General features: G+C 41.2%; 2 protein-coding genes across 3 annotated transcripts in view; one reads left to right on the top strand and one right to left on the bottom strand.

Moving 5' to 3' along the window:
* The first annotated feature begins 862 nt into the window (after positions 1-862).
* On the top strand, positions 863-4,057 carry SRP14 (signal recognition particle 14). Its single transcript, XM_064374841.1, has 5 exons — positions 863-969; positions 1,118-1,190; positions 1,675-1,787; positions 2,967-2,999; positions 3,498-4,057. Exons 1-5 carry the CDS (start codon positions 946-948, stop codon positions 3,750-3,752), a joined length of 498 nt encoding a protein of 165 aa, XP_064230911.1. The 5' UTR covers positions 863-945; the 3' UTR covers positions 3,753-4,057.
* Positions 4,058-4,488: 431 nt separating this feature from the next.
* Positions 4,489-26,567, bottom strand: part of EIF2AK4 (eukaryotic translation initiation factor 2 alpha kinase 4) — a 105,647-nt gene continuing 83,568 nt past the window's right edge. For both annotated transcript variants that reach the window (XM_021668801.2, XM_064374840.1), the window contains exons 28-39: positions 26,373-26,543; positions 25,808-25,942; positions 23,919-24,026; positions 21,978-22,106; positions 20,447-20,533; positions 16,660-16,772; positions 13,351-13,409; positions 12,388-12,485; positions 10,272-10,340; positions 9,697-9,741; positions 5,557-5,675; positions 4,489-5,035 (exon numbers count right to left, since the gene is read on the bottom strand). In XM_021668801.2, coding sequence (XP_021524476.1) covers positions 4,978-5,035; positions 5,557-5,675; positions 9,697-9,741; positions 10,272-10,340; positions 12,388-12,485; positions 13,351-13,409; positions 16,660-16,772; positions 20,447-20,533; positions 21,978-22,106; positions 23,919-24,026; positions 25,808-25,942; positions 26,373-26,543 — 1,191 coding nt within the window. In that variant the 3' untranslated portion in view covers positions 4,489-4,977. The remainder of the gene's footprint in view (positions 5,036-5,556; positions 5,676-9,696; positions 9,742-10,271; positions 10,341-12,387; positions 12,486-13,350; positions 13,410-16,659; positions 16,773-20,446; positions 20,534-21,977; positions 22,107-23,918; positions 24,027-25,807; positions 25,943-26,372; positions 26,544-26,567) is intronic.

The raw sequence follows: 26,567 nt of genomic DNA, 5'->3' as shown, positions 1-26,567 counted from the left end.
CCTCCAGCCTCAGCCTCACAAGTAGTTGGAACTACAGGCAAGAGCCACTGCGCCCAGCTGTTCTTTTTCTTCCTTTTAATTTTCACATCTACTCCTGCATGAGTCTGTCGGCTATCTTCAAAGTTTAATCTGATTGCAGTCACATTAGCATCTGGACTTCTACAAAAATTTCTGTGGCAGGCTGGATGATCCCCCAGAGATGTCTATGTCCTAGTACACAGAATGTGTGAATATATTACATGTTTAACGGACTTTGCAAATGTGATTACATTAAGGACCTTCACATGGAGAGATTATCCTGATTATTCAAGTGAGCCCAATGTAACAAGGGTTCTCATAAGAGGGAGGTAGGAGCATCAGACTCAGTAGTAAGGGATCCGACAGTGGAGGCAAAAGGTTTTAATAACTTGAGGAAGGGAACACAAGCCAGGGAATGCAGGCAGCTTCTAGAAGGGCATAGAAACTTTTTACCCAGAAGCTTTCAGATGTAATGCAGGCCTCAGACGTATTTAACTTTCATTTACGCTTCACGACCACACTGCGAAGTAGATACACTCATTACCCTCACTTTACGGATAAGGAAACTGAGGCACTGAATTGTGAGGTAACCATTCAGCCCAGCATACAGCTGAATATAAATTATAGGCTGCTATTAAAGCTTTCTTTTGCTCTCGCTCCCTCACACTGGCTGGGGTGAGACGGTATCTCGCTTGCGGCAGCCCAGGACAGCCTCCGGGTCACCTACCCGCCCCCCAGGACGTCCCAGGGCGCCGGCGCGAGGCGGACAGAGCGTGGGGGGAGGGCAGAGGCAGGGATTGGTGGAAGAGAAGGGATTGATGGAAAACACTGGAAGCTTTGTAGCGGAAGTCCCGCCCAGCCTAGGCCGAGCTTCCGGCTCTTACTGCTAGGGGCTTAAGCTGAGGGAGTCGAGGCAGCGTTGCCGCGATGGTGTTGTTGGAGAGCGAGCAGGTATGGGCCAGGCCTGGCCGGCCGAGGGATGGGGGCGGCTCAGGCTTTGCTTGAGGCCTCTGCCTCCTTCTGCGGGAGGATCAGGGCCTTGACGCGGCGGGGCGAGGACTTGGGGCTGGCTAACGGGGCTGGGCCTGTTGTTTTCCAGTTCCTGACGGAGCTGACCAGACTCTTCCAGAAGTGCCGGACGTCGGGCAGCGTCTATATCACCTTGAAGAAGTGTAAGCAGCCGGAGGGGAGCCGGGCAATGCTCCCCGGGTTCCCGGTGTCTGGGAGCCACCGGCGTCTGTCTGCCGCGGATCCCCGCCTTCCCCCTACCTCCCGCCACCCTGTACTGGGGACATTCGGGGCTTCGGGCCTGGAAAATATTAGGGATTGTGGCTGGCGCGGCCCCCAGCACTGAGCCGCCTAGGTCGCTTCTGGTAACAATGGGCCCCGAGCAGGCCAGGGCTCTTTGTCGGGGATCCCAAACGCCGCCACTTAGAGTGGAATTTAACAAGCTTCGGTATTACATGTTTCCGTCGTGGAAGTAATCGTTTCTCCAGGGTTTCGCCAGGCCGTGATAGCAGACGAGGTGTTTAGCAGAACTAGAGCAGCGGGGCTGGATTAGGTCATCACTTCCCTCCCGCCGCCTCTGTTTTAACTGTTTGTCTGCCGCTCAGCTTCCTACGCGGCCGTGTTCACCAAGATGCATTTTTCCTACAGATGATGGTCGAACCAAACCCATTCCAAAGAAAGGTACTGTGGAGGGCTTTGAGCCCGCAGACAACAAGTGTCTGTTAAGAGCTACCGATGGGAAAAAGAAGATCAGCACTGTGGTGAGCTTGATTGCTAAGGCCATCTTTTGAAATATAAAGACTTGAACTTAACAGAGGATGGGGCGTTTCTGAACCAGGCTTTTAATTATTTTTCCCTTTTGCCCTGTGTAGGTCTTTGGCTATTTTTAAGACCAGGACCTTTCTATACTTTAGTAGTAGAAACTTCAACAATAAAATAAAATGAAGAAAGTAGAGATCAAACAGTCGTTAGTTCTGCTAACTTTTTTGTGGAAATAAAAGTAGCATATTGGTCCTTGTAGTACTGTAAGGAGCAGTTGGCATAAATATTTGATTCCTTAGCCCCTTACTGTGCTGGGCCTTCAGTAAAGTTTCTTGGTTCCGGGTATGCTATTATTTTCTTATCTTTGTGGTTCACATAGCGAATATGTAGCTAAATGTTAGGTTTGACACTTGAGAAAATATACATTTAGTCAAGAGCCCTAGTCTTTCCTTTCAGTGGAGATTGAATAAGTGACTCTGAATTGTGTGAATACTGTTTTATTCTGCTGTGGCAGAACCAGACTAGCTCTCTAATCACATTAGTTTAGGATACTTATTACATGAAAATGTAAACTATACTTACTTGATAGGTCTTCCGTGACAAGTTATCTTGAGAGGATTTTTACAGTAAAACAAGCTTATGTGGTTTTTACAAATAAAGTTCTTTATCATGAAATACAAAAACCTAAGGAGTCTTCTTCAGAAGTACAATTTATTTTGTGGTAACTTGTACTGTGCTTAAATATGTTTGAATTAATGAAAAGTAGGTTTAAAAGTAAGATGGGAAGGGAGTAGTTTAAATATATCTTGTATTAATGTATAAAAAATTAATACTGAGAAGTCCTCTGACATTTCTCAGAACGCAGGTAGAAAACTCAGTGCCACCTCTCTAAGGAATTTCAAGGGGTGAGAAACAAAGCTTTTTTAGGAGCCTACTGTCTTTCACATCTTGGTGCAATTCTCATTTGGAAAAAGATGCAGAGCTCCTTTGCTTGCTCTCTAGGCAGAGGAAAGTAGAGTAGAAAAATAACCGTTTGTGTATTATGAGCCCTGAAGTCGGGAAGAAGTATTTTAAAGATAGGATGTTGTCTTTGGGAGGCTTTTGAGATACTATCTGGGGTGGAGAAGAGGATGCTTATATGGATAATAGGTGTGACCTCATTTTTCCTTCCTTTTCAGGTGAGCTCCAAGGAAGTGAATAAGTTTCAGATGGTGAGTTTTAACTGTTCCTTATGTCTCCCTTCTCAGGGCAAGAGTCAGCATGATAGTGAACACTGGGGAAGATTGATACTTAGGTTCACTCTTCTTTGGAGATAAGTTTTACCAGTGTGTTTCAAGTAAAAAAGCTGTCAGGGTGTGAATTTCAATGCTAATGCCATCTTCCTTTCAGTTTTTTTTTAGCTAGATTTTTGTCTTAGGCTGTGGATATACGCTACCTATAGTATAGTTGAACAAGAAGTTGCCTGCAACTTTACCTTGAAAAAAAAAGTAAAAAATATGTGTAACTCTCTGTGGGTGTTGCAGAAGCTGCTATAACGTGGAAGAGTACTTTATGCTTACACCATTTTTCAGTACAAGTGTCCCATAGTGCTATATTTTTTATCAGGTAGGCTTCCTGATTTTTGGCTACCCTAAATCCCTTATGCAAATAGGGCAGCTGTTCTACCAATTTGCACATCTTCCCACTAAGGTATGCTCTGTGTCTTTCAGGCTTATTCAAACCTACTGAGAGCTAACATGGATGGGCTGAAGAAGAGGGACAAAAAGAACAAAACTAAGAAGACCAAAGCAGCAGCAGCAGCTCCAGCAGCACCAGCACCAGCTCCAGCAGCGCCAGCACCAGCTCCAGCTCCAGCTCCAGCAGCAGCAGCACCAGCAGTACCACCACCAGCAGCAGCACCACCGCCAGCAGCAGCAGCAGCAGCAGCAACAGCAACAGCAGCAGCAGCAGCAGCAGCACAGTAAAGGACACAAATTTCTTGCTTTCACCAATTAACCACTGAGTTGCTATTTTTTCCTTTGGTTTTTACTTTTGGCCACGTAGCTAGGCTTCTGGTTCCCCCACAGTAGGTGTTTTCACATAAGATGAGGGTCCTTTTGGAAAGAATAGTTGCAATGTTTATAGGGTAGTTGTAGTAAGAACCTAGTTTATTTTACATTTGGTTAATTGGTCTGTGTTGCATGGTTATATACTCCTGGATTATAGATTAAAAGTCTCTGTAGTCATCTCTGAAGAGCAAGCTATTATTAAACATGTCTGTTTATCAGCACTGTCTCTCTATTCCTTTTCCCACCCCACTTTAATAGTTCTGGCAATAACTATTTCTAGAATGATGTGATTAATGAATAGGCTTTAGCTCTATAATACCTTCTAGGTTATTGGAATTGAAAACTGTAAAAAGTCATGTTATCTCATGAGTTCCTTCCTACCTGGCTGTATAATTTTATCATCATAGTTCCTTTGCCAAGTTTGAATGAGTACTCATAGTCAAATGAGAGTTTAACTACCTTAGGAGAAACATACTACAAAGTCATCAAGAATATAGGTTCCAAATAGTGATTTTTGGTTTCTTTATGCCCTTTAGTTTGGATATTTTCATGTGCTTAGTCATAACAGCCAAGGGAAGAGAAGGCTATTATCTTATGTTCCAGCTCCACACAACCTTTAGTGTTAACAGATTTACAATTAAAAAGCAGCAGGTATATGAAAGCATTTATTATGTCCCAAAAGATAAATTTATAATATATTACACATGAAAAACTAACAAAGCTCAACTTTGTAGGACAGCTTCTTAGAAATTTTTTTTTTTTTTGACAGGGTCTTGCTCTGTTGTCCAGGCTGGAGTGCAGTGGCGCAGTCATAGTCCATTGCAGCCTCAGCCTCCTGAGGCTCAAGTTACCCACCTCAGCCTTTGGAGTAGCTAGGACTACAGGTGTATGCCACCTTGCCCAACTAATTTTTTTAGTTTTTGTAGAGATGGAGGTCTGGCTTTTTTGCTCAGGCTGGTCTTGAACTCCTGGTTTCAAGCGATCTTCCTGCCTTGGCTTCCCAAAGTGCTGGGATTACAAGTGTAAACCACTGTGCCCAGTGTCGTCTTAGAATATAATTTTGAATGACGATGAATGTACAACATTCCATTACTCCAGTATAAGCCTCTGTCTGAATGAGGTCAACGACAGTTCTTTAGGGTTAAAATAAGATTCTGTAGTAGTCATCTCTGTAGCTATACAGAAATAGCACAGACACCCTGCAAAAGAAAGGAAAAGATTATAAGGACAGACTCAGTTTAATGAGTGAAGAACAGAGCTAATAAATTTTTAGAACACTTAACCTGTTACTAAAAAATGATATAGGTTTTAAACAAGGTATGACTGATGGGAGTCTGTAGTATAAGGTCCTAATAAGGAGATAACCATTCACCTCATAGGCTTCCTTGTTGCTTTTTAAGTGGATGATAACATGAATGATGGGCATTTTGACATAGAGCAAGTAGTCATGGTTATTTTCTTTAAACATACTTCTAGAAAGTGAATTACCTGGGTGAACAAAACTGTAATTGAAACAGCTACTCCTAGGACTCCTGTGTTTTCCTATTGACAAGATCATGACTGTGATTCACAGTCCAAGCAAGACTTACTGGTTGTCAGCTGCAGTTCTAGGAACAGCTTAGGTGTCAAGCCTCAACAAGACAACAAAATAATGTCACTCTGAAACCACCTCCCTGAATTTTAACCATGTGAAACCTGCTATGCCCAAGTGATAACTTACTTTTTTTCTACTTTGATGTTAAAAATTTCATCACAGACTGATTTGAGGTATCTTTGCTTTGGAAGACGTGACAGCAGCTGCTTCACAGTTGTGTTAAATGCCTGTTCATCAGCATCCCACTAGGAAAAAAATAAATAAAGACTTAACAGGGCACTAGGATTTACCAGCTGGCTTTTTCTGGGTCACTAATGAAATTTCAGTGCCATTCCCCTCTTCAAGTATACCGGGAGATAGTAGAACCAGTTAGGAGACTATGGGGGTTCTTCCTTTGAAGCACCAATCTTCTTTAAAACAAGAGTCCCTAATTAGAGCCTGATTAACAGTGCTGAACCCTAGTGTGCTGATGTCACTTTATACCAGTTATTTCTGCCTACCATTTACTTTTTTTTTTTTTTTTTTTTTTTTTTTTTTGAGACAGTTTTGCTCTTGCTGCCCAGGCTGGAGTGCAGTGGCGTGATCTCGGCTTACTTCAACCTCTGCCCCCTCGGTTCAAACGATTCTCCTGCCTCAGCCTCCCAAGTAGCTGGGATTACAGGTGTCCGCCACCATACCCGGCTAATTTTTTTGTATTTTTGGTAGAGATGGGGTTTCACCATGTTTGCCAGGCTGGCCTCAAACTCCATACCTCAGGTGACCCACCTGCCTCAGCCTCCCAAAGTGCTGGGATTACAGGCATGAGCCATTGTGCCTGGCCTCTGTTTACCTTTTGTACAATGGTGATAGCAGCCTGAAGTATATCCATTTGATTGGATCATAAATCAGTACACTGCCAGTATAGTGGTATATGCTTATTTGTAAGCGAGCAACAAATGATATATAAAATAGCCACATTCACTATTAATCTAATTTAATCTGTGACTAAACACTCTGGATAGACAAAAAGTATACTTTGATAGGACGTTGCAAAAGTCACCTCTAGCTATGAGTATAGTTAAGTATTCTTAATAGCAAAGATAAGTATTCCAATTTTTAAAGTTCTTATTTAGGCTATTTGATGATAAAGGGATATATTTGTAAAAATGTTTATAAAGGACCTAATTTTTACAAAAGGATTTTTAAAAATATAGTTCTAACCTGCAAATGAGCTTCTCTAGCTGGAATCGAGGTTTGTTTGAGACAGTATAGTATAGTGATTAAGAACACAGATTCTGCTAGTCTGCTTAGGCTCAAATACTGGTTCTGCTACTTAGCTGGGTGACTGTGGGTAAGATACTTAACCTCTCTACTTCTATACTCTGATTTCATTTATCTGTAAAGTGGGGATAATAACAGTATCTACATACTGGGGTGGTTATGATTAACTGAGTTACTACCTGTAAAATGCTTACAAGGCCTGCCAGACCCTGACATGTAGTAAAAGCAGTATGTATTGTTGTTGTTTTTTTAAAATTTTTTATTTTATTGCATTTTAGGTTTTGGGGTACATGTGAAGAACATGCAAGATTGTTGCATAGGTACATACATGGCAGTGTGGTTTGCTGCATTCCTCCCCATCACCTATAACGGGCATTTCTCCCCACGTTATCCCTCCCCAACTCCCCACCCCCTGCTGTCCCTCCCCTAGGTTCCCCCGACAGACCCCAGTGTGTGATGCTCCCCTCCCTGTGTCCATGTGTTCTCACTGTTCAACACCCGCCTATAAGTGAGAACATGTGTTGTTTGATTTTCTGTTCTTGTGTCAGTTTGCTGAGAATGATGGTTTCCAGGTTCATCCATGTCCCTATAAAGGACACGAACTCATCGTTTTTGATGGTTGCATTGTATTCCATGGTGTATATGTGCCACATTTTCCCTGTCCAGTCTATCATTGATGGGCATTTGGGTTGGTTCCAAGTCTGCTATTGTAAACAGTGCTGCAATGAACATTCGTGTGCATGTGTCCTTATAATAGAACGATTTATAATCCTTTGGATATATACCCAATAATGGGATTGCTGGGTCAAATGGAATTTCCATTTCTAGGTCCTTGAGCGATGGGCACAGTGTCTTCCACAATGGTTGAACTAATTTATACTCCCACCAACAGTGTAAAAGTGTTCCTGTTTCTCTACATCCTCTCCAGCATCTGTTGTGTCCAGATTTTTTAATCATCACCATTCTAACTGTCATGAGATGGTATCTCAATGTAGTTTTGATTTGCATTTCTCTAATGACCAGTGATGAGCATTTTTTCATGTTCGTTGGCCTTATATATGTCTTCTTTTGTAAAGTGTCTGTTCATACCCTTCGCCTACTTTTGAATGGGCTTTTTTCTTGTAAATCTGTTTTAGTTCTTTGTAGATTCTGAATATTAGCCCTTTGTCAGATGGGTAGATTGCAACATTTTTTTCTCATTCTGTTGGTTGCTGCTTCACTCTAATGACTTTTTCTTTTGCTGTGCAGAAGCTCTGGAGTTTGATTAGGTCCTATTTGTCTATTTTGGCTTTTGTTGCCAATGCTTTTGGTGTTTTAGTCATGAAGTCTTTAATCCATCTGGAGTTAATTTTAGTGTAAGGTGTCAGGAAGGGGTCCAGTTTCTGCTTTCTGCACATGGCTATCCAGTTTTCCCAACACCATTCATTAAACAGGGAATCCTTTCCCCATTGCTTTTGTCAGGTTTGTCAAAGATGGGATGGTTGTAGGTGTGTGGCGTTGCCTCCGAGGCCTCTGTTCTGTTCCATTGGTCTGTATCTGTTTTGGTACCAGTACCATGCTGTTTTGATTACTGTAGCCTTGTAAGTATAGTTTGAAGTCAGGTAGTATGAGGCCTCCAGCTTTGTTCTTTTTACTTAGAATTGACTTGGCTATGCAGGCTCTCCTTTGGTTCCATATGAAGTTTAAGGTGGTTTTTTCCAGTTCTGTGAAGAAGGTCATTGGTAGTGTGACATGGTAATTGCCCCATAAACTGCATACCTCAACCATATCTCAGCTTTCCATTGAAACTGCTCTCAGTAACCCTAATGTGACAGGCAAGTAGTCCAAACCCATGCCATCTTGGCCCCTGTGACTTGTATTTATTAAGTAACTAAGGTCTGTAATTTCCATCCTACCCAGACAATGTATAAACTAACACTTATCTTGACTTCTGTGAACCACTTAAGTAACAATCCGAATGTTCAAAGTCCGCTGGCCCTCGGAATGTCCGAAGCCTCTTGCCCTCACCCCTGCCCAGGAGGTGGTTTACAGGCATAAATGGTCTTGACACCCTACTTTCGGGGCCATGGGTTAGAGAGATGCGAGTTCTCTGTGGCCGCCGGCAATAAAGACCCTGTAATTTGGCCTAGTCTTTGTCTCAGTGGTGATTTCACACTGGCTCGGTTACAACAGTAGCTTGATGGGGATAGCGTTGAATCTGTAAATTACTTTGGGCAGTATGACCATTTTCACGATACTGATTCTTCCTAACCATGAGCATGGAATGTTTCTCCATCTGTTTGTGTCCTCTCTTACTGCCTTGAGCAGTGGTTTGTAGTTCTCGTTGAAGAGGTCCTTTACATCCTTTGTTAGTTGTATTCTCAGGTATTTTATTCTCTTTGTAGCAATTGTGAATGGCAGTTCGTTCTTGATTTGGCTCTCTTTAAGTCTATTATTGGTGTACAGGAATGCTTGTGATTTTTGTACATTAATTTTGTATCCTGAGACTTTGCTGAAGTTGCTTATCAGTTTAAGGAGATTTGGGGCTGAGACTATGGGGTCTTCTAGATATACAATCATGTCATCTGCAAATAGAGACAATTTGACTTCCTCCTTTCCTATTTGAATACCCTTTCTTTCTTTTTCTTGCCTGATTGCTCTGGCTAGAACTTCCAATACTATATTGAATTGTAGTGGTGAGAGAGGGCATCCTTGTCTAGTGCCACAATTCAAAGGGAATGCTTCCAGTTTTTGCCCATTCAGTATGATACTGGCTGTGGGTTGTTGTTTTTTAAATGAAATAAGTATCTCTAAAAACTTAGTCACTAGAAAAGTATGAGTCCTGCAACATGGGATTTAGGAACATATATGTTACATAAAAGGAAAAATGTTACTAAATTCCTGCAGTTGCCAGAAAAATACTATCACTAAGAAAACTGAATGCCATCTTCAGCATTCCTTTGGCAAAGTAACAGCAAAGATTTGGGATTTTAAAGGCCACAGTGCAGAAGAGTTCATATTGCTTACCTCTAATGATAAAAACTGTAATATGGTTTCTTTGGGTAGATCCACCTGTGAATACACAGAAATGTATATCATCTCTCAGGGAACTCTCAGCAGCACATACTGCCTTGTGACTACGGTGTCATGTGGGATACAGCAATTTGAATAGGGTTGGCAGAGACTGGGATGCTATTGTGTTATGAAAGGGCTTAATGAACTGTGCAGTGATAAGATCTTAGCACTGGAGAATTAATAAGCAGTGTAAACTGTACTCCCTGTCCCTCTACATCACAACTGAAAGGTTTGACACTGCTACATGTATTCAGTGTAAACTTAGTGAGGCAGAGGCCTGAAATATGTAGGAAAATGATTTTTGTTTTCATTTCCCTTCCTCTATGTTTCAGGAACAAAGAGGAGAAATAAAAAACCTTCAGTTCTCCCCCTAGTTCTTAATAGTTTTAGATTGCATGTGGTTCACATCAGTGACAATAAGGCCTGCATACAAATTTTGCTGACACTGAGCAAAAAGCTCTGAACCCTGAGGCAACCACTTTGACAGTATGGACAGAAGCCACCTTCAAAATATTAAAGCTACTTACAGCCAGAATTTCGATTTCACTGCTTTTCTGATGTAAGTTGGTAAGGGAGGTCTGAAGTCGAGTTTGTACCTAATAATATGAAAACAGAATTCAGAACATGTTAAACCAAGCCATCTTTCTTGCCATCTTATTTCCTATCCCAGGATATAATCACAGGGTAACACACCAAAGCCTACAAAGGATTCCAAATAGTGTCTAAAGGTTTGCCCTTGGCCCGGCACGGTGGCTCACACCAGTAATCCCAGCACTTTGGGAGGCCGAGGCTAGGGGGATCACCTGAGGTCAGGAGTTCAAGACCAGCCTGGCCAACATGTCAAACTCTGTCTCTACTGAAAATAAAAAAATTAGCAGGGTGTGGTGGCAGGCACCTATAATCCCAGCTACTCAGGATTCTGAGCAGGGCGTGATGGTGGGCGCTTATAATCCCAGCTACTGGGGAGGTATTGGTGAGCCGTTATCGTGCCAGTGCACTCCAGCCTGGGCGACAGAGTGAGACTGTCTCAAAAAAAAAAAAAAAAAAAAAAAAGATTTGCTCTTAATCCAGCCAGAAAGGGGTGTCTAACAATATGATCTCAGGGGAAATTAGATTTTTATAACCTATCTTGACCATTTGTTTAAATAATCCTTGTCAATTATCTCTTTATAATTTTGAAATGATGCCTAATAAAGGCCCAGTACAGTGAAACAGTGCATGCAGAAGCAGAGAGAAAGATGGTAGTATGAAGCTAAATTGGGAAAAAGGGAGAGGTGGCAGCAATGAGGACTTGGCATGAGAACTGAAACTTGGTAGGTGATGAAGGCAGTAGGAAGATGGGAAAAACAGGCTTCCACTCAAATCCTGAGAAACAGCTAGACGAGCTTACAAAAATAAAGTACCTGATCTTTGTATTTAGGTCTGATTACATTTCTAAAATTGCTTTCTTAGCACTCGCTCTTTTGCATATGTCCACAGCATACTCTAATACTCATATTCAGTAAATTTAACTCAGTGTTCTACTGTAATTATTTTATTTTGAGACAAAGTCTTGCTCTGTTGCACAGGCTGGAGCGTAATAGCGTGATCTCGGCTCACTGCAATCTCCGCCTCCCCAGTTCAAGTGATTCTCCTGCCCCAGCCTCCTGAGTTACTGGGATTACAGGCATGCCACCACGCTTGGCTAATTTTCATATTTTTACTAGAGACAGAGTTTCACCATGTTGCCCGGGCTGGTCTCGAACTCCTGACCTTGTGATCTGCCCTCTTCGGCCTCCCAAAGTGCTGGGATTACAGGCATAAGCCACTGCACCTGGCCTATAATTATTTTCTTATGTTGTTCTCCATATAATGCATATGCTTCTTTTTTTTGAGAGGGAGTCTTGCTCTGTCACCCAGGCTGGAGTACAGTGGCATGATCTTGGCTCACTGCAATCTCCGCCTCCTGGGTTCCAGCGATTCTCCTGCCTCAGCCTCCTGAATAGCTGGGACTACAGGCATGGGCCACCACACCTGGCTAATTTTTTGTATTTTAGTAGAGACGGGGTTTCACTGTGTTGGCCAGGATGGTCTTGATCTCCTGACCTCATGATCTGCCCCCCTCAGCATCCCAAAGTGCTGGGATTACAGGAGTGAGCCACCGTGCCTGGTCGCATATGCTTCTAAGTTATAAACTTGTTTAAGGACTGGGGCCATGTTAATGTCTTCTACATTTTACACAGCCCTTAGCACACCATTAGGTATATAGCAGATGCCAAAACCATGTATGGAATGAGAAACCTGCCTTAAGTCTTGTCATTGGCCTCTTCTACTTTGCCATTTAGAGCACAAACAAACAAACCTCGACTACCTTTAGAGCCAGATTAGATAGTTTTCATTTAGATGCAGTCACTCTGACAACAGCTGCTTTGAGGTGCCCACAGTGCACAATGGCCCCTCTTGGACAGATGGGAATCCTAGAGCCAGAGAGATGCTTTGTATTGATAACTCTTTCAGAAGCCACCCAGTTAGGGAAGTTGGAAGAACAATTTTTTTCTTGCAAAAAATATTTCCAAGAAATTCCATGTTTCTTATTTTCCTTTCCTGTTTTTTTCTCTTCTGTAACTCACATTAGAAAGCCAAAGAAACCCTGACCCAGTGTACCTGAGTTTCATACCGCCTCCTAGTGCTGGCTGACAGCTTCTCCGGGGCTAGCACACTCACAATGGGAACCACTGCTGCTCCATGGATTTCAAACAAACCTGAGACAAAGAGAGTTTCAAAATGTATGGCCTTATCTGGTCCTACTTTCTACATCATCCTACAGAGAGATGGCAGAGTTTATTACTAGACATCCTGTCATGATTCTAAGGCTAGATCATGACTGGGATTTGTTTTCTATCCCTGCAACCATCTGCACCTGACAGGTGAGGAGCCCAGAACCCCAACACCCAGTAGTTTTGATGCTTCTCTCCTCAGGAAGGGGTTGGTGGAAGGTGCAGGGAGACAACATGAGTCATCAAAACCTCAGGGGCCTAAGAAAATCAAGCTTGATATTGCCAAATTCTGATACTTCTTTAAATTTCTCCAAGAATTAGAAATCTGATGGCAACACAAAGTCAATGCTAACAGAAGTGAATAGGAAAGACTCAATTCTGTTAAAAGTCAACTATGTCTCCTCACGGACTTAATTGGAACACTTCTTTTTCAGTAAGGTTAAGAGAGGTGATGAAAGTAAAGGCATAACTATCACCACTGTGCCGTCTTAGCTTTCATGAGAACAAAATGTATATAGTGTCTTTCTTCAGGGGATTTCAAAATACTTCCTTCAATCCTCTGTATGAGGAAAATTATCCACATTTCACTTATACAATAAATTTAGTAAAAGGAAGATTAAATCACTTGTAAAAATAAGAGATATAGCAGGAGAGTCACCTAAATTCCAGTTGTTTTATCATTTTCTAGGATGTGGATTTCAAAGCATAGGGATGAATTCCATGTGGTACAATTTACTATGTATATGTTATTTAAAAAATATATTTGCAGTGTCACAAGCAGCCACAGTAATAAGTGCTTACAGCAAACAAATAAGCATTATTATGTTCAGATTATAATTAGTAATTATACCTGAGGCATTAGAAAATGACCCCTTCAGATTCTGCACTGCAAGATTATCAGAAGCTTCTCTGAAAACAAGCAAACAAAAAGAACAGTCAATAAGGCAAAAGCAACACATAACTTACAGTTAACTACATGTTTAGTGAGCCACTTTTCCGTTAAATATAAAAACATCTTCTTGGTTATTAGTGGGTGGAAAAACAAAAAATTTGCATTTAGTTAAGCTTTGGTCAAGAGCAAGTAAAAAATTATAAAGGATGTCTTTTTAAGTTAACAAATGCCTAAAGAAAACATTCTGATTTATTCAGCTGGACTTGAAATCCTGGATCCACACAAGAAGTTGATTTCAATGAAATATAATGGGTTTTCTTTTCCGCCCCCCTCATAATACAAGGAAACATGAGCAACAGCAGCCCCACCTTCATTATGGCACAGCCTTGGCAACCACCCACAGGAGAACATTTGGTAAATAAGGATAGTCTTTAAAAAGCAGTGAATGGATGTTCTTTCAAATGCTGCGAATTAATTTATAGCCTTTCAGAGAGACGACAGCACTCTATCTTGGGAAAACAGGGAAATAAGCATCTGCGTGGAGGAAAAACTTTGAACCTTTCCCTGCTAAAACTAAATTCCATGTAGCCTTTTAAGTGTCTTGATAATGTTCCCCTATACTCACTAGTTGGCTATTTCTTTGTTTCTCTTCTAAACCTCTGTCTTTGATTTAGATCTGTAATTCTAATACTGGTGATCTCAAGAACATTATGTTCCCTCAGAAACACCTAATGATGAATTTATTAAACCTAGGTGCAAATAGGAAGGGGTGGGGGGATGAGAAGGACAGGGCAAGGCTTATTTTCTATAAGCCAGGAATTCTCAATCTTGGCACTACCGATATTTTAGGCCAGAAAATTCTTTGTTGAGGGGTGCTAGTCCTGTACCCTTTAGGATGTTTTTGCAGTATCCCTGGCTTCTCCTAGATACCAGAACTCCCCAGTTGTGACAACCAAAAATGTCTCCATACATTGCCAGATGTCCCCTGGGAAGCAAAATTATTGTTGATTGAGAATCACTACGTAAGTAAGCCAAAAAAATTATACAGTGTTATATTTTCTGATAATGAGTATATATATAAGAATTGCTTGAGGCAGGACAATTGCTTGAGCCCAGGAGTTGGAGACCAGCCTGGGCAACATCGGGAGATCCCATCTCTACAAATAATTTTTTAAAATTAGCTGGGCAAGGTGGTATATGCCTATGGTCCCAGCTACTCAGGAGGCTGAGAAGGAAGGATCTTCTGAGCTTGGGAGGTTGAGGCTACAGTGAGTCGTCTTTGCACCGCTGTACTTTAGCCTGGGCAACAGTGAGACTGTCTCAAAAAAAAAATAAAAGGCTGGGCACGGTGGCTCACACCTGTAATCCCAGCACTTTGGGAGGCTGAGGCAGGTGGATCACAAGATCAAGAGATCGAGACCATCCTGGTCAACATGGTGAAACCCCATCTCTACTAAAAATATAAAAATTAGCTGGGCGTGGTGGTGCATGCCTGTAGTCCCAGCTACTTGGGAGGCTGAGGTAGGAGAATTGCTTGAACCCGGGAGGAGGAGATTGCAGTGAACTGAGATCATGCCCCTGCACTCCAGCCTGGTGACAGAGCGAGACTCTGTCTGAAAAACAAAAAAAGGAGTTGCAAATATATTAAATAGCTTAACAAAGTTAAGATCCCTTGTAATCCCACTAACCAACAATCACTACAATTAAAAATTTGATATATTCTTCTAGACTTTTTTTATGTATAGATATTAACTGATGTTTAAAACAAAATGGGATTATACCATACATCCTATTTGTGGACATCCTTCCATGTCAATGAACTCAGTTTTAGTAGAATCATCATTTTTAAAGGCTGCACAATATTTCACGAAATTATCATAATTCAATCTTCTACCAATGTATATTTTGAAATGAAGTTCTCCAAGTGTGGTCTAGAGACTCTTGAAGGTACCTCATATCCTTTCAAGGGGTCTTGCAAGGTCAAAACTTTTTATAATAATCCTAAAACATTAACTGCCTTTTCACTCTCATTCTCTCACAAATGTACAACAGAGTTTTCCAGAAACTGTATGATTTGTGGTATCAAAACAGATTGAATACATAAACAGATATGAGAATCGTTTCTTCTACTAAAGCATTAAAAGAAATTACAAAGTAAAACAGTGCACTAAAGAGATTTGCAAATATTTTAAACAATGCCATTTTCCTTACTGGAAACCTATTAGGTTAGCATGTAACGGGGGTATTGTTATTTTTAAATGAATAAACATTTAAAATATGTTTACATTTTAATATTGACAGATGTTAACTTATATAAACAAAAGTTCTTTGGGATCCTCAAATAATTTTTAAGGGTGTAAAAGGGTTCCAAGATGTAAAAGTTTGAGAACTGCTGTTACAAATGAGCCTTGATTGATATCTCTAAAGTAATTTTTACTATAAATTCCTGAAAGTGGAATTGCTCGGTCATTTTTAAAAAATGTTTAGTTTTAAGGCTTTTAACTACTTTACCAAATTCCTACCCAGAAGGCTGATACTCCCATCATGAGGAAATGAGATCTTTTCCCAGAACATTACATCTTTCAAATGGACAAAGTATTATTTTTTCAAATGATCAAAGTATATTTACATGGACAAAGTATTATTGAGATTTACTGATTAGCAGACTGAATAAGATAAAGGCAGATAGATTTTGGCTCCTGACACTTCTCAAAATGATAAAGTATTCTTGGAAATGTTATGAAGACCAAATGTTGAATGTCAGCAATGATTAGTCTTACACAAGATGGTCATATAATTAAACTGCTGTTTGAGTTACTCAGAAACAACAGAATGGTTCATTAAAAGAAATCCTGACCTATCTTTGTTTCTCAAAAGGATCTAACTGTTTTTTCTTTTGAGACAGGGTCGTTATCTGTCACCCAGGCTGGAGTGCAGTGGTATGAACATGGCTCATTGCCTCCTTCACCTCCTGGGCCCAAGCAAGCCTCCCACCTCAGCCTCCTGAGTAGCTGGGACTATAGGCATGCACAAAACCATGCCCAGCTAAGAAAAAAAAAATTCTTTTTAGAAATGGGGTCTTGCTATGTTGCCCAGGCTGGTCTTGCATTCCTGGCCTCAAGAGATTCCCCCACCTTGGCCTCCCACAGTGCTGGGATTACAGATGTGAGCCACAGCACCTGGCTCAAATTGACTTTTAAAATAAATTTATATAGGTTCCACATAGGTAATTGAAGTCAGTTTTCTAGGCTTTGTTTCCTAAGTTACCTGACACTCCTTTCATCACTGACTTTGGTCCTCAGTTTCTGCAGTACATAGTCCACAAGTTCAGTCTCCAGCACGCGCTTCTCTGTTTGCCTTTCTTTCTCGAAAGACTTAACCTTAAAAAGAATGAAACAGATCCATCACTTAGAGGTTTTTGAACCCAGAAGAGTGGCTCAGAGCACCACAGTAAGACTACTAAATCAACAGTTTGGGTCAGTGGTTCTTAACAAGGGGCAATTTTGCTCCTCAGGGGACATTTGGCAATGTCTGGTGACATTTTTGGATGGCATAACTGGCATGTAGTGGGTAGTGGTCAGAGATGCTGTTATTGCACAGAACAGCCCCCTACAACAAAGAATTATTTGGCTCAAAATGTGAACAGCACTGCTGTTGAGAAACCCTGGTCTGGACTAGTTTATCATAGATGATAGAATTTTTTTATTTTAAAGTCCAAGATGAATGGGCTCTTATTTCATGTGATTCATTCTCATCTTCCCCTTTAAACATCCTCTGTTCCGCCACCAGGGTTTCTCAGATCTCAGCTTTATCTAATACTCCTCCCTCTCCTTTCTAAACCCAAGTCCTGTCATCCCACCTTTACGGCCTCTGCCCCTTCATCTTTACTCCCCTGGCCAGCACCTAACCTTGTCCTAGGCTAGTTTGATATTCTTTACGATACTATCACTGTATTCAGTTTCTCCCTCATTCTGTTCCATGCTACACATCCCTGCAGATTAATTTTTCTGAAATACAACTATGATGTCTCCTTCTGTTCAAAACATTCGGGGCCACCCTATTAACTACTAAATAAAAACCAGATTCCAGAGCATTTGGGCTCTCCATGATGTAGCTATAACCATTTTCTGCTGCTGATCCATCTGTCTCACCCCAAATAGACTACTCAGGGTAGTACCAGAATGGTTCTCTGTTGGCCTGCCTCTATCTTTGGGACAACTACTAAAAGAACTACTATCGCCTTTGCGGTTCCCACTTCTTAGAAGGCCCTTCCAGGACCTATCTATATCCTGTGCATCCTTGAGGGCAGGATAAATCCCACCACCCTCCTGAAGTCTTCACTGCTGCCTCTTATGTAATCTCCCAGCCCGAGGAACTCTCTGGAAAACTTTATCTGTAGGACTCATGGCATTTAGCATTTTGAGCTCACAATCATGCACAAATGTCTCATGTTCCTTACCAGATTACAGAATCCTTGACAGCAGGAGCTGTGGCTTAAATGTTCCTATATCGTTGATGACCCCAAGTTCAATCCCTTTTACATTGTGAATGTTGAAAATACGTTTGCTGAACGGATAAATGAAGTTAAGTCTTGCTTTTCAAATATGAAAATGATGCTTCTGGCTGGGTGCAGCGGCTCACACCTATAATCCCAGCACTTTGGGAGGCTGAGTTGGGCAGATCGCCTGAGCCTAGGAGTTCAAGACCAGCCTGGGCAACGTGGGAAGACCCTATCTCTACTAAAAATACAACAAATCAGACAGTCAGGGTGGCACGTGCCTGTAGTCCCAACTACTCGGAAGGCTGAAATGGGAGGATCACTTGGTCCTGGGAGACAGGTTGCAGTGAGCTGAGATCATGCCACTGCACTCCAACATGGGTGACAGAGTAAGACCCTGTCTCAAAAAACAAACCAAAAGGCAGGATTGTCAGAAAAAAAAAAAAAAAAAGAAAACTCAACCTAGTGACTATGTATAAGAAACTCGCTTTAAATATAAAGACAGAAAAGTTAGCCAGAGGCAGTAGCACACACCTGTATCACAGCTTCAGGCTGAGGTGGGAAAATCACTTGAGCCCAAGAGTTCAAGGCCAGCCTGGGCAACACAGTGAGACCCCCATCTCTTTAAAAAAAAAAAAAAAGGTTAAAAATAAAAGAATGGAGAAAGGTAGTGATGTAAACAGTAACCAAAGATTTCTGAACAAGAAATACTACCAAGGATGAGGTATATTTTATAATGATGAGGACAATTCATCAAAAAGATATAAAATCCTAAACAAAGCTGGGCATGGTGGCTCACGCCTGTAATCCCAGCACTTTGGGTGGCCGAGGTGGACGGATCATAGGTCAAAAGATCGAGACCATCCTGGCCAACATGGTGAAACCCAGTCTCTACTAAAAATACAAAAATTAGCTGGGTGTGGTGGCCTGCTCCTGTAGTCCCAGCTACTCGGGAGGCTGAATCAGGAGAATTGCTTGAACCTGGGAGGCGGAGGTTGGAGTGAGCCGAGATTGCGCCACTGCACTCCAGCCTGGCACCTAGTGACAGAGTGAGACTCTCTCAAAAAAAAGAAAAAATCGGCCGGGCGCGGTGGCTCACGCCTGTAATCCCAGCACTTTGGGAGGCCGAGGCGGGTGGATCACGAGGTCAAGAGATCGAGACCATCCTGGTCAACAAGGTGAAACCCCATCTCTACTAAAAATACCAAAAAAAATTAGCTGGGCATGGTGGCGCGTGCCTGTAATCCCAGCTACTCAGGAGGCTGAGGCAGGAAAATTGCCTGAACCCAGGAGGCCGAGGTTGCGGTGAACCAAGATCACGCCATTGCACTCCAGCCTGGGTAACAAGAGCGAAACTCCATCTCCAATAAAAAAAAAAAAAAAAAAAAAAAAAAATCGTAAACATGTAGAATAACAAAATTTCAAATATTTTCCTGTAAAGGGCCAGATAGGAAATGTTTTAAGCTTTGCCGGCCATACATAGTTTGAGTCACACACACTCCTTTGTTTATTGTTTTTTAATAAAGAATGTAAAAATTTCTAGTTCACAGACATATAAAAAGTAGGCTATGGGCTGAATTTGGTCCAAGCCGTAATTTGTCAATTCATCTAACGTTCTGTCTGAGGAAACTAGAAAAAGAATAAACTAAATTCTAAATAAGCAGAAAGAAGAAAATGCTAACAATAAGAGTGGAGATCAACAAAGTAGAAAACACGTGAACAAATAAAAACTGAGAAAAATGACACCAAAAGCTGGTTCTTTGAAAGACAAAATTGATCAATCTCTAGACAGGCTGATTAGGAAAAAAAGAGGGAAGACACAAATTACCCATATCAGGTCTGAAGGAAGGAGCATCATGCAGATCCTAGGGACAGTGAAATAGTAACAGGAATATTTGAAAATTTAGACAAAATGGAAAAATTCTGGGAAAGATATAAACTACCAAAGCTGCCTCTAGAAGAAAGAAGTAACCAGAATAGCTCTATATGTAGAAATATGTGAGGCTGGACTTCTAATACCAATTGTATACAGTATCTTATGGAAAACAGAAGAAGAGAGAACACTCTCCAACTCATTTTATCAGGCCAACATTACCCTGATACCAAAACCAAATGAAGACATGAGAAGAGAAAAATATTCTTAAAAAAATTTTTTCCCTTTAAAATAATTAGAAATGAAAATTATGAGGTGGTGTATTTATGAACACTTTTAGTTGAATACAAAAAAGTAAAATTAGTTACAAAGCAGTCAGAGGATATGGTCATCAGCAGATATCAACTTATTTTTATTTCCTTAGATATAAAAAGAGAACAAGAGGAGAAAAGTAGGAAAAAACCACAGCCAGTTTTTTTGTTCGTTTGCTTTTTAAAGCTGTAACGAAGGTGGACCCTCTTCCTTATTTTATACACATTTTTACTGTAAGAAGCCAAACAATGGAAAGGGGGAGCAGAGTGAATGATTTCCAGCCATCTACATGGCCAGGCCTCCGTGTGAAGGCGGGGGCTCCACAGTTAACACCGGACTACTGAACCGTAAAACATCTCCGACATCTTTACCTTGACATGGCTTCCTTCTTTATCGGAAACAAGAGCCACATAGGTGATTTCATGATGTCTGCAGTACTCTTGTAATTCCTCTTGGGACTGAAACAAACAAACACAGTGTAGAAAATAAACACAGAGCACCTGGAACAGTTTCAAGTAATTAGGGAGAATGAAAATACTGTTTCCAATCATATTCTCAATGTGAATTACTAAATATCCTGACTTCAGGGGATATAACCAGTAAGTAGGAAGTACACAGAATTCAAGGGATGAACAAGGCCTCTGTTGCTTTCCTTACCTTCATGATTGTTCTAAGGGGCCATGAATAATCAGTCAATAGAGGTTTTCAAAAGCTTCAAGACTTAAAGATGCCAAAAATTATACAACACACACACACAGAAAAAGCCTCTGAGGAAAATGAAGAAAACAAAGGAAATTAGGGAAGGTGAAAAGCAGAACTGAAGAAACAAACCAGGACGGGGCAGAGAAGCCTGCGGGGATGCCACGGTGCAGGACTGGGGTCACTGGCCACTAGGCTTAGATTTTACTGCAGGACAGAACACTTCTCTAATGATTTCTGAAACAAGTGAACTAGTAGAAGAGGACATTGCTCTGTCAAATGATTAAAATTGTAGCTCAGTACACTTCTGATAAGAATTTTAATATAACACACACATGAGTAAACAGCAGCAACTTCAGAAGCCTCCCGGCAGGTGATATAAACAGAGCAGGTGGGAGAGTGGTGGGTCTGTGTCCCTGGTCATCACCATGCTCTGGGGCACTGTTAGTGTGGGCGAATGTGGGTACAACCTGAATGATCTCCTGGGAGTGCACCCCTTCTGTGATCCGCTTATACTCCCCATTCCAAAGGGCAGGCATGTGTCCTGGGTGCCACTTTTCACACCTCTACACCCATGGCAAGTGTCAGGCCTGCATGCTGTGGGAGGTCTGAAGATACAGAGCCCAAAATAGACTAAGCATAGAGTGCCTTCACAAGTGTGGCAGGCTGGAGGACAGCCCTGCAAAGATCTCCATATCCTCATTCCTAGAACCTTTGAGTGATCACCCAGGATTATCTGGGTGGGCCCAGTGTAATCACAGGGTGCCTGTATGAGGGAGCTGGACTGACAAGAGTTAGAGATAGATGTAAGAACAGAAGCACAGGTCAGAGAGAAAGGAGGCACTTTACTGCTGAGTGTGATGATGAAGGAAGAGGCCATGAGCCAAGGAATGCAGGAGGCCTCTTGGAGCCAGAAAAGTCAAGGACACAGATTCTCACCTAGAGCTTCCAGAGGAGCCAGCCCTGTTAAATTTAACCCAAACTGCTTTTGGGCTTCTGACTTCCAGAAATTTAAGATAATAATTATGTGTTTAAGCCACTAAGTTTGTGGTAATTGGTTACTGCAGCAATCAGAAGCTAACACAGGATGCAACTTGAATTACAGAGATAAACAGAGTGTGACAGTCTAAAGGCACAGAGGATATTTGCCATGAAACCCACAGCTATTTGCACTTCACTCACAGGTGCTTTTTGACCTCTTACCTGTGACCAGTCGTACATGATTTCTGCTGTGATGCCTGCTGTCCAGAGTTTCTGGGTTAGGTTGATGGCCCTGGACATAGACATCTGGCCAACACTTACAACCAGGAGGTCACAAGAGCTTATTGTAACCTGGATCAGAAACAGAAGGGTTACACTTAGAGGAGCAAGACTATAGGCATGCAAGTGAGACCAGTACCAGCAGCAGAGGCAGCACTCATGGGAAGATGGGCATTCTTGAAATTCCATACAGAAATGCAGTGTGCTGAAGGCTTTGGTTCAAAACAACATAGTTTAAAAAAAAAAAAAAAAAAAAGACATAGTCAAAAAAAATTTTTTTTTTTTGAGACAGAGTCTCACTGTGTCACCCAGGCTGGTGTATAGTGGCACAATCTTGGCTCACTGCAACCTCCACCTGGGTTTAAGCAATTCTCTTGCCTCAGACTCCCAAGTGGCTGGGATTACAGGCATGCACCATCATGCCTGGCTTTATTTATTTATTTATGGCACTGAAGGAATTTTTTTTTCTTTTTTCTTTTTTTTTGTATTTTTACTAGAGATCATGTTTTGCCATGTTGGCTGGTCTTGAACTTCTGACCTCAAGTGATCCACCTGTCTCAGCCTTACTGGGATACAGCTGGGATTACAGGCATGAGTCACCATGCTCTACCATAGTGAAAAAAAATACCTGTTATATTAGTCTTTCAAGACGGAAATTATTTCAACTACCCTGAGCCATCAGGACAATATTATTTTTCTCTGGGAAAACTAATCTTGATAGGATAGGATTGGATTGGATTGCCCTGCCCTTGCCTACCCCTCCTTCCCCTTCCCTTTCCTTCCCCTTACCCTGCCCGTTCCCTGCCCTTCCCTCCCTTCCCTTCTTCTTCCCCCTTCCCTTTCCCCTTCCTTTCCTTTTCTCTTCTGTTTTTTGTTTTTTGGTTCTTTTCTGACAGGGTCTGGCTCTGTTGCCCAAGCTGAGTGCAAATGGCATGATTTTAGCTCACTGCAACTTCCTCCTCCTGGGTTCAAGCAATTCTCCCACATTACTCTCCTGAGTAGCTAGAACTACAGGTGCGTGGCTAATTAACCATGCCCAGCAAATTTTTTGTATTTTTCGGTAGAGATGGGATTTTGCTATGTTGCTCAGGCTAGTCTTGAACTCCTGGGCTCAAGCGATCTGCCTACCTCGGCCTTCCAAAATGCTGGGATTACAGGCGGGAGCCACCATGCCCGGCCTGAACAAGAGGTTTTGATAAGAATCTGTTAATAACTATAACGTCTCACATTTATATGGTACATTACAGATAAGGAAAGTGAGGTTAGGGAAGGATGAATTAATTGTCTAAGGCAGAAGTCTCTGACCTTTTTGGCACCAGGGACTGATTTCATGGAAGAAAATTTTTCCATGGATGGTGTGGGGGTGGGGAGGGGATGCTTTTGGGATGAAACTGTTCCATCTCAGGTCATCAGGCATTAGTTAGATTCTGATAAGGAGTGTCATCAGGCATTAGTTAGATTCTGATAAGGAGTGTGCAGTCTAGATCCCTTGCATGCGCAGTTCACAACAAGGTTCACACTCTTATGGAATCTAATGCCGCCACTGATATGACAGAAGGTGGAGCTCAGGTGGTAATGCTTGCTTGCCTGCTGCTCACGTCCTGCTGTGCGGCCCAGTTCCTAACACAGATGGGTACCACTACTGCCTGGGGGTTGGGGACCCCTGGTCTAAGGTCACCTAGCTAGAAAACAGATGATAAGGACTGAAATGCAAGGACTGACATCAAGTCTTAGGCTTGTCTATCATATTAAAGGTAAGTTTCAAAACCTTGGGTCTATAACTTCCACATATGAAGCCCTATGTAAATGACTGTAAAAGGCAAATCATACTTTTAGAAATGAAAGACATCGTAAAGCATGCTGGAAAGCCAAGCCAGAACTTACATGTTCTTCCATGTTGAGGACAGCAGCAGATATCTTGTCTATAGCTATGCTGACTCCAATGGCAGTGGGAACTGGCCCCAGAGCTTGTGGCCCTCTAAACTGGGGAATCTGTGGAGAGACACAAACAGTTATGGTTATGAAATAGCAAAGGTAGGGAAAACAATGATTAAAGAGTGAGCACTGTCAGCAGCTTATCACCAAAGAGTTCAACAAAAAGAAATGTGTGTGTGTGTGTGTGTGTGTGTGTGTGTGTGTGTGTGTAGTAAAAGAGACAAGCAAGCATATATGCAAACTTAGGAAAATATTAACACATGTTGCATCTAACTTTGCACTGTTCAATATGGCAGCCACTAGTCACAAGTGACTCTTGAACATCTGAAATATGGCTAATCCAAATTGATAGAAGCTGTACATGTAAGATACATACTGGCTGCAAAGACTTTGAAAAAAATGTAAAATGGCTCATTAATAATTTTTAGAAGTTTGAGTACATGTTGAAGTAATATTTGGATATACTAGGTTAAATACAATATATTATAAAATTAATACCAAATTAATACCACTTGCCTCTTTTTACTTAATGTTACTAAATAATTTAAAATTACAGGTCAGGTGTGGTGGCTCACATCTGTAATCCCAGTGCTTTGAAAATGCCAAGGCAGGAGGACTCTTGCAGCCAGGAGTTTGAGATCAGCCTGGGCAAAAATGTCCCATAACCTCATGGACATTCGTGTCACTTGGGTCATAGAAGGAGAGATAAAAGAGGGCAAGACTGAAAAAAAAATTTCAAAGAAATAATGCCTGAAAAAAATCCCCCAAATTCACAAAAGACATAAACCTACAGATTTAAGAAGCTAAGTAAACCCTAAACAGGATAAATCCAATGCATGCCAAGACACATCATAATTTAACTTGAAACTAAAGACAAAGAAAAAAATCTTTAAAGCATCAAGTGAGAATACCTTTCCTATAGGGGAAAAGTAATTCAAATAACAGTGAATTTCACATCAGAAACCAGAAATTTGGGGTAAATACAATAGACTTTCTTTCCCCCTTGAATTTTCTAATTATGTTTAACAGTAAAGCAAAAAAAAAAAAAAAAAAAAAAAAAAAAATTAACACTTTGATGTGGATCTCAATGTATTAGAGGAAATATTTAAGACAATTATATTATAAATGGGGCATGAGGTAAAGAGACATAAAAGGAGGTAAAGTTTCTACATTTCATTTGAACTGATAAGATATTGATACCCATAAATCTTTGTGGTGATAGAATAGCTGTGTATCTTGACTGTGGTGGTTGTTATGGGAAGGTACACCTGATAAAATGGAAAAGAACAATGCACATACATTGAACAAATATCAATTTCCTGGTTTTGATATTTTACTATACTTATGTGAGGGTGGGTGCAGTGGCTCACGCCTGTAATCCCAACACTCAGGGAGGCTGAGGTGGGTAACTGCTTGAGCTCAGGAGTTTGAGACCAGCCTGGGAATCATGGTGAAACCTTGTCTCTACTGAAAATACAAAAAAATTAGCTGGGTAATTTTGGAGAAGAGCAAGGCCCTATCTCCAAAATGTTTTTGTGTGTGTGTGTGTGTGTGTGTGTGTGTGTGTGTGTGTGTGTGTGTGTATACACAGAAACAGAGTAAAGGGTATATAAGGCCTCTCTACTATCTTTGCAACTATCCTGCAAAATAATATTAGTTTAAACAACTACAAATGTGGTTCACATTATACTTCTATTTCTAGATGGAAGATATATTACTAGAAGTATCCAATTATATTACTGGTTCAAATTTTTGGTGTTAGTTTGAAAATTTCAAAGTAACAAGTTGAGAATAAATAAGATTAAGTCAGAATAAATAAATAAAGGGCAAGCCCTCACCAGCAGGTCATATCTGCCACCAGCTGCAAGGATTTCAGGTACAGCCCTTTGCCTTCGTTTGATGAATGCTACAAACTGGAAGATGATTCCATTATGCTGCTGCACCTTGTAAACCAAGCCCAGATTGATCAAGACCTGTAACGAGAGATGCCACACAAACGTTGTCAGTGGTTTGAAATTTAGAATGTGGAATACAACGCTGAAAATGGTGTTTCCCATGAATAGCATCAGAACAATACAAAATATTCAGTAAGGTCTGGCACAAAGTCTGTTTATCCACAGCCTGACAAGTAAAATAAATTCTCTTCTCTTTAAGAATAACCACCTCTCTGAGGCTAACACAGTAAGAACTGCTTCATGCTTCATGACAGGGACAGTGGCACTTGCAAAGAAATCTTGATTTAAGCCAAAATTATTACTAAATATCAAATGCTCCAAAACACAGAAAGCAGGTTTTCTGGATAAATAAAATACTAACTAGCATTAGTGAAATGAAACCCATTTCCTCCCTGTGCTATTATTAATGCTTCACATTTGTGCTGCCAGTATCAAACAGTTGCCAAACCTGTAACTTGATGCCGAGTTTCTTCAACAGTCCAACAACCTCCTCTAGGTCTTTTAAGCCATACTTCACCAACTGTGCAATACCTGTTTTCTGCTTTATTAATGAATTTATTGTTGGCATTAGATCTTGCAAATCTCCCTTCTGTTCAATAAACTTGTAGAGTCGACACAGCTGGAAAGCAAAGGGGCAGAGTTA

Source organism: Aotus nancymaae, unplaced genomic scaffold (assembly GCF_030222135.1).
Source record: "Aotus nancymaae isolate 86718 unplaced genomic scaffold, 86718_ANA_hifiasm-v0.15.2.pri h1tg000011l, whole genome shotgun sequence".
NCBI classification, from domain to species: domain Eukaryota; kingdom Metazoa; phylum Chordata; class Mammalia; order Primates; family Aotidae; genus Aotus; species Aotus nancymaae.
Note: the sequence above shows the minus strand (reverse complement) of the source record. Positions and strands in the feature narration are given on the sequence as shown.

Coding starts and splice junctions, on each gene's coding strand:
- SRP14 (XM_064374841.1), top strand. CDS start 946: ATGGTGTTGTTGGAGAGCGAGCAG. Junction 970..1,117: donor TGTTGTTGGAGAGCGAGCAG/GTATGGGCCAGG, acceptor GTTGTTTTCCAG/TTCCTGACGGAGCTGACCAG. Junction 1,788..2,966: donor AAAAGAAGATCAGCACTGTG/GTGAGCTTGATT, acceptor CTTCCTTTTCAG/GTGAGCTCCAAGGAAGTGAA.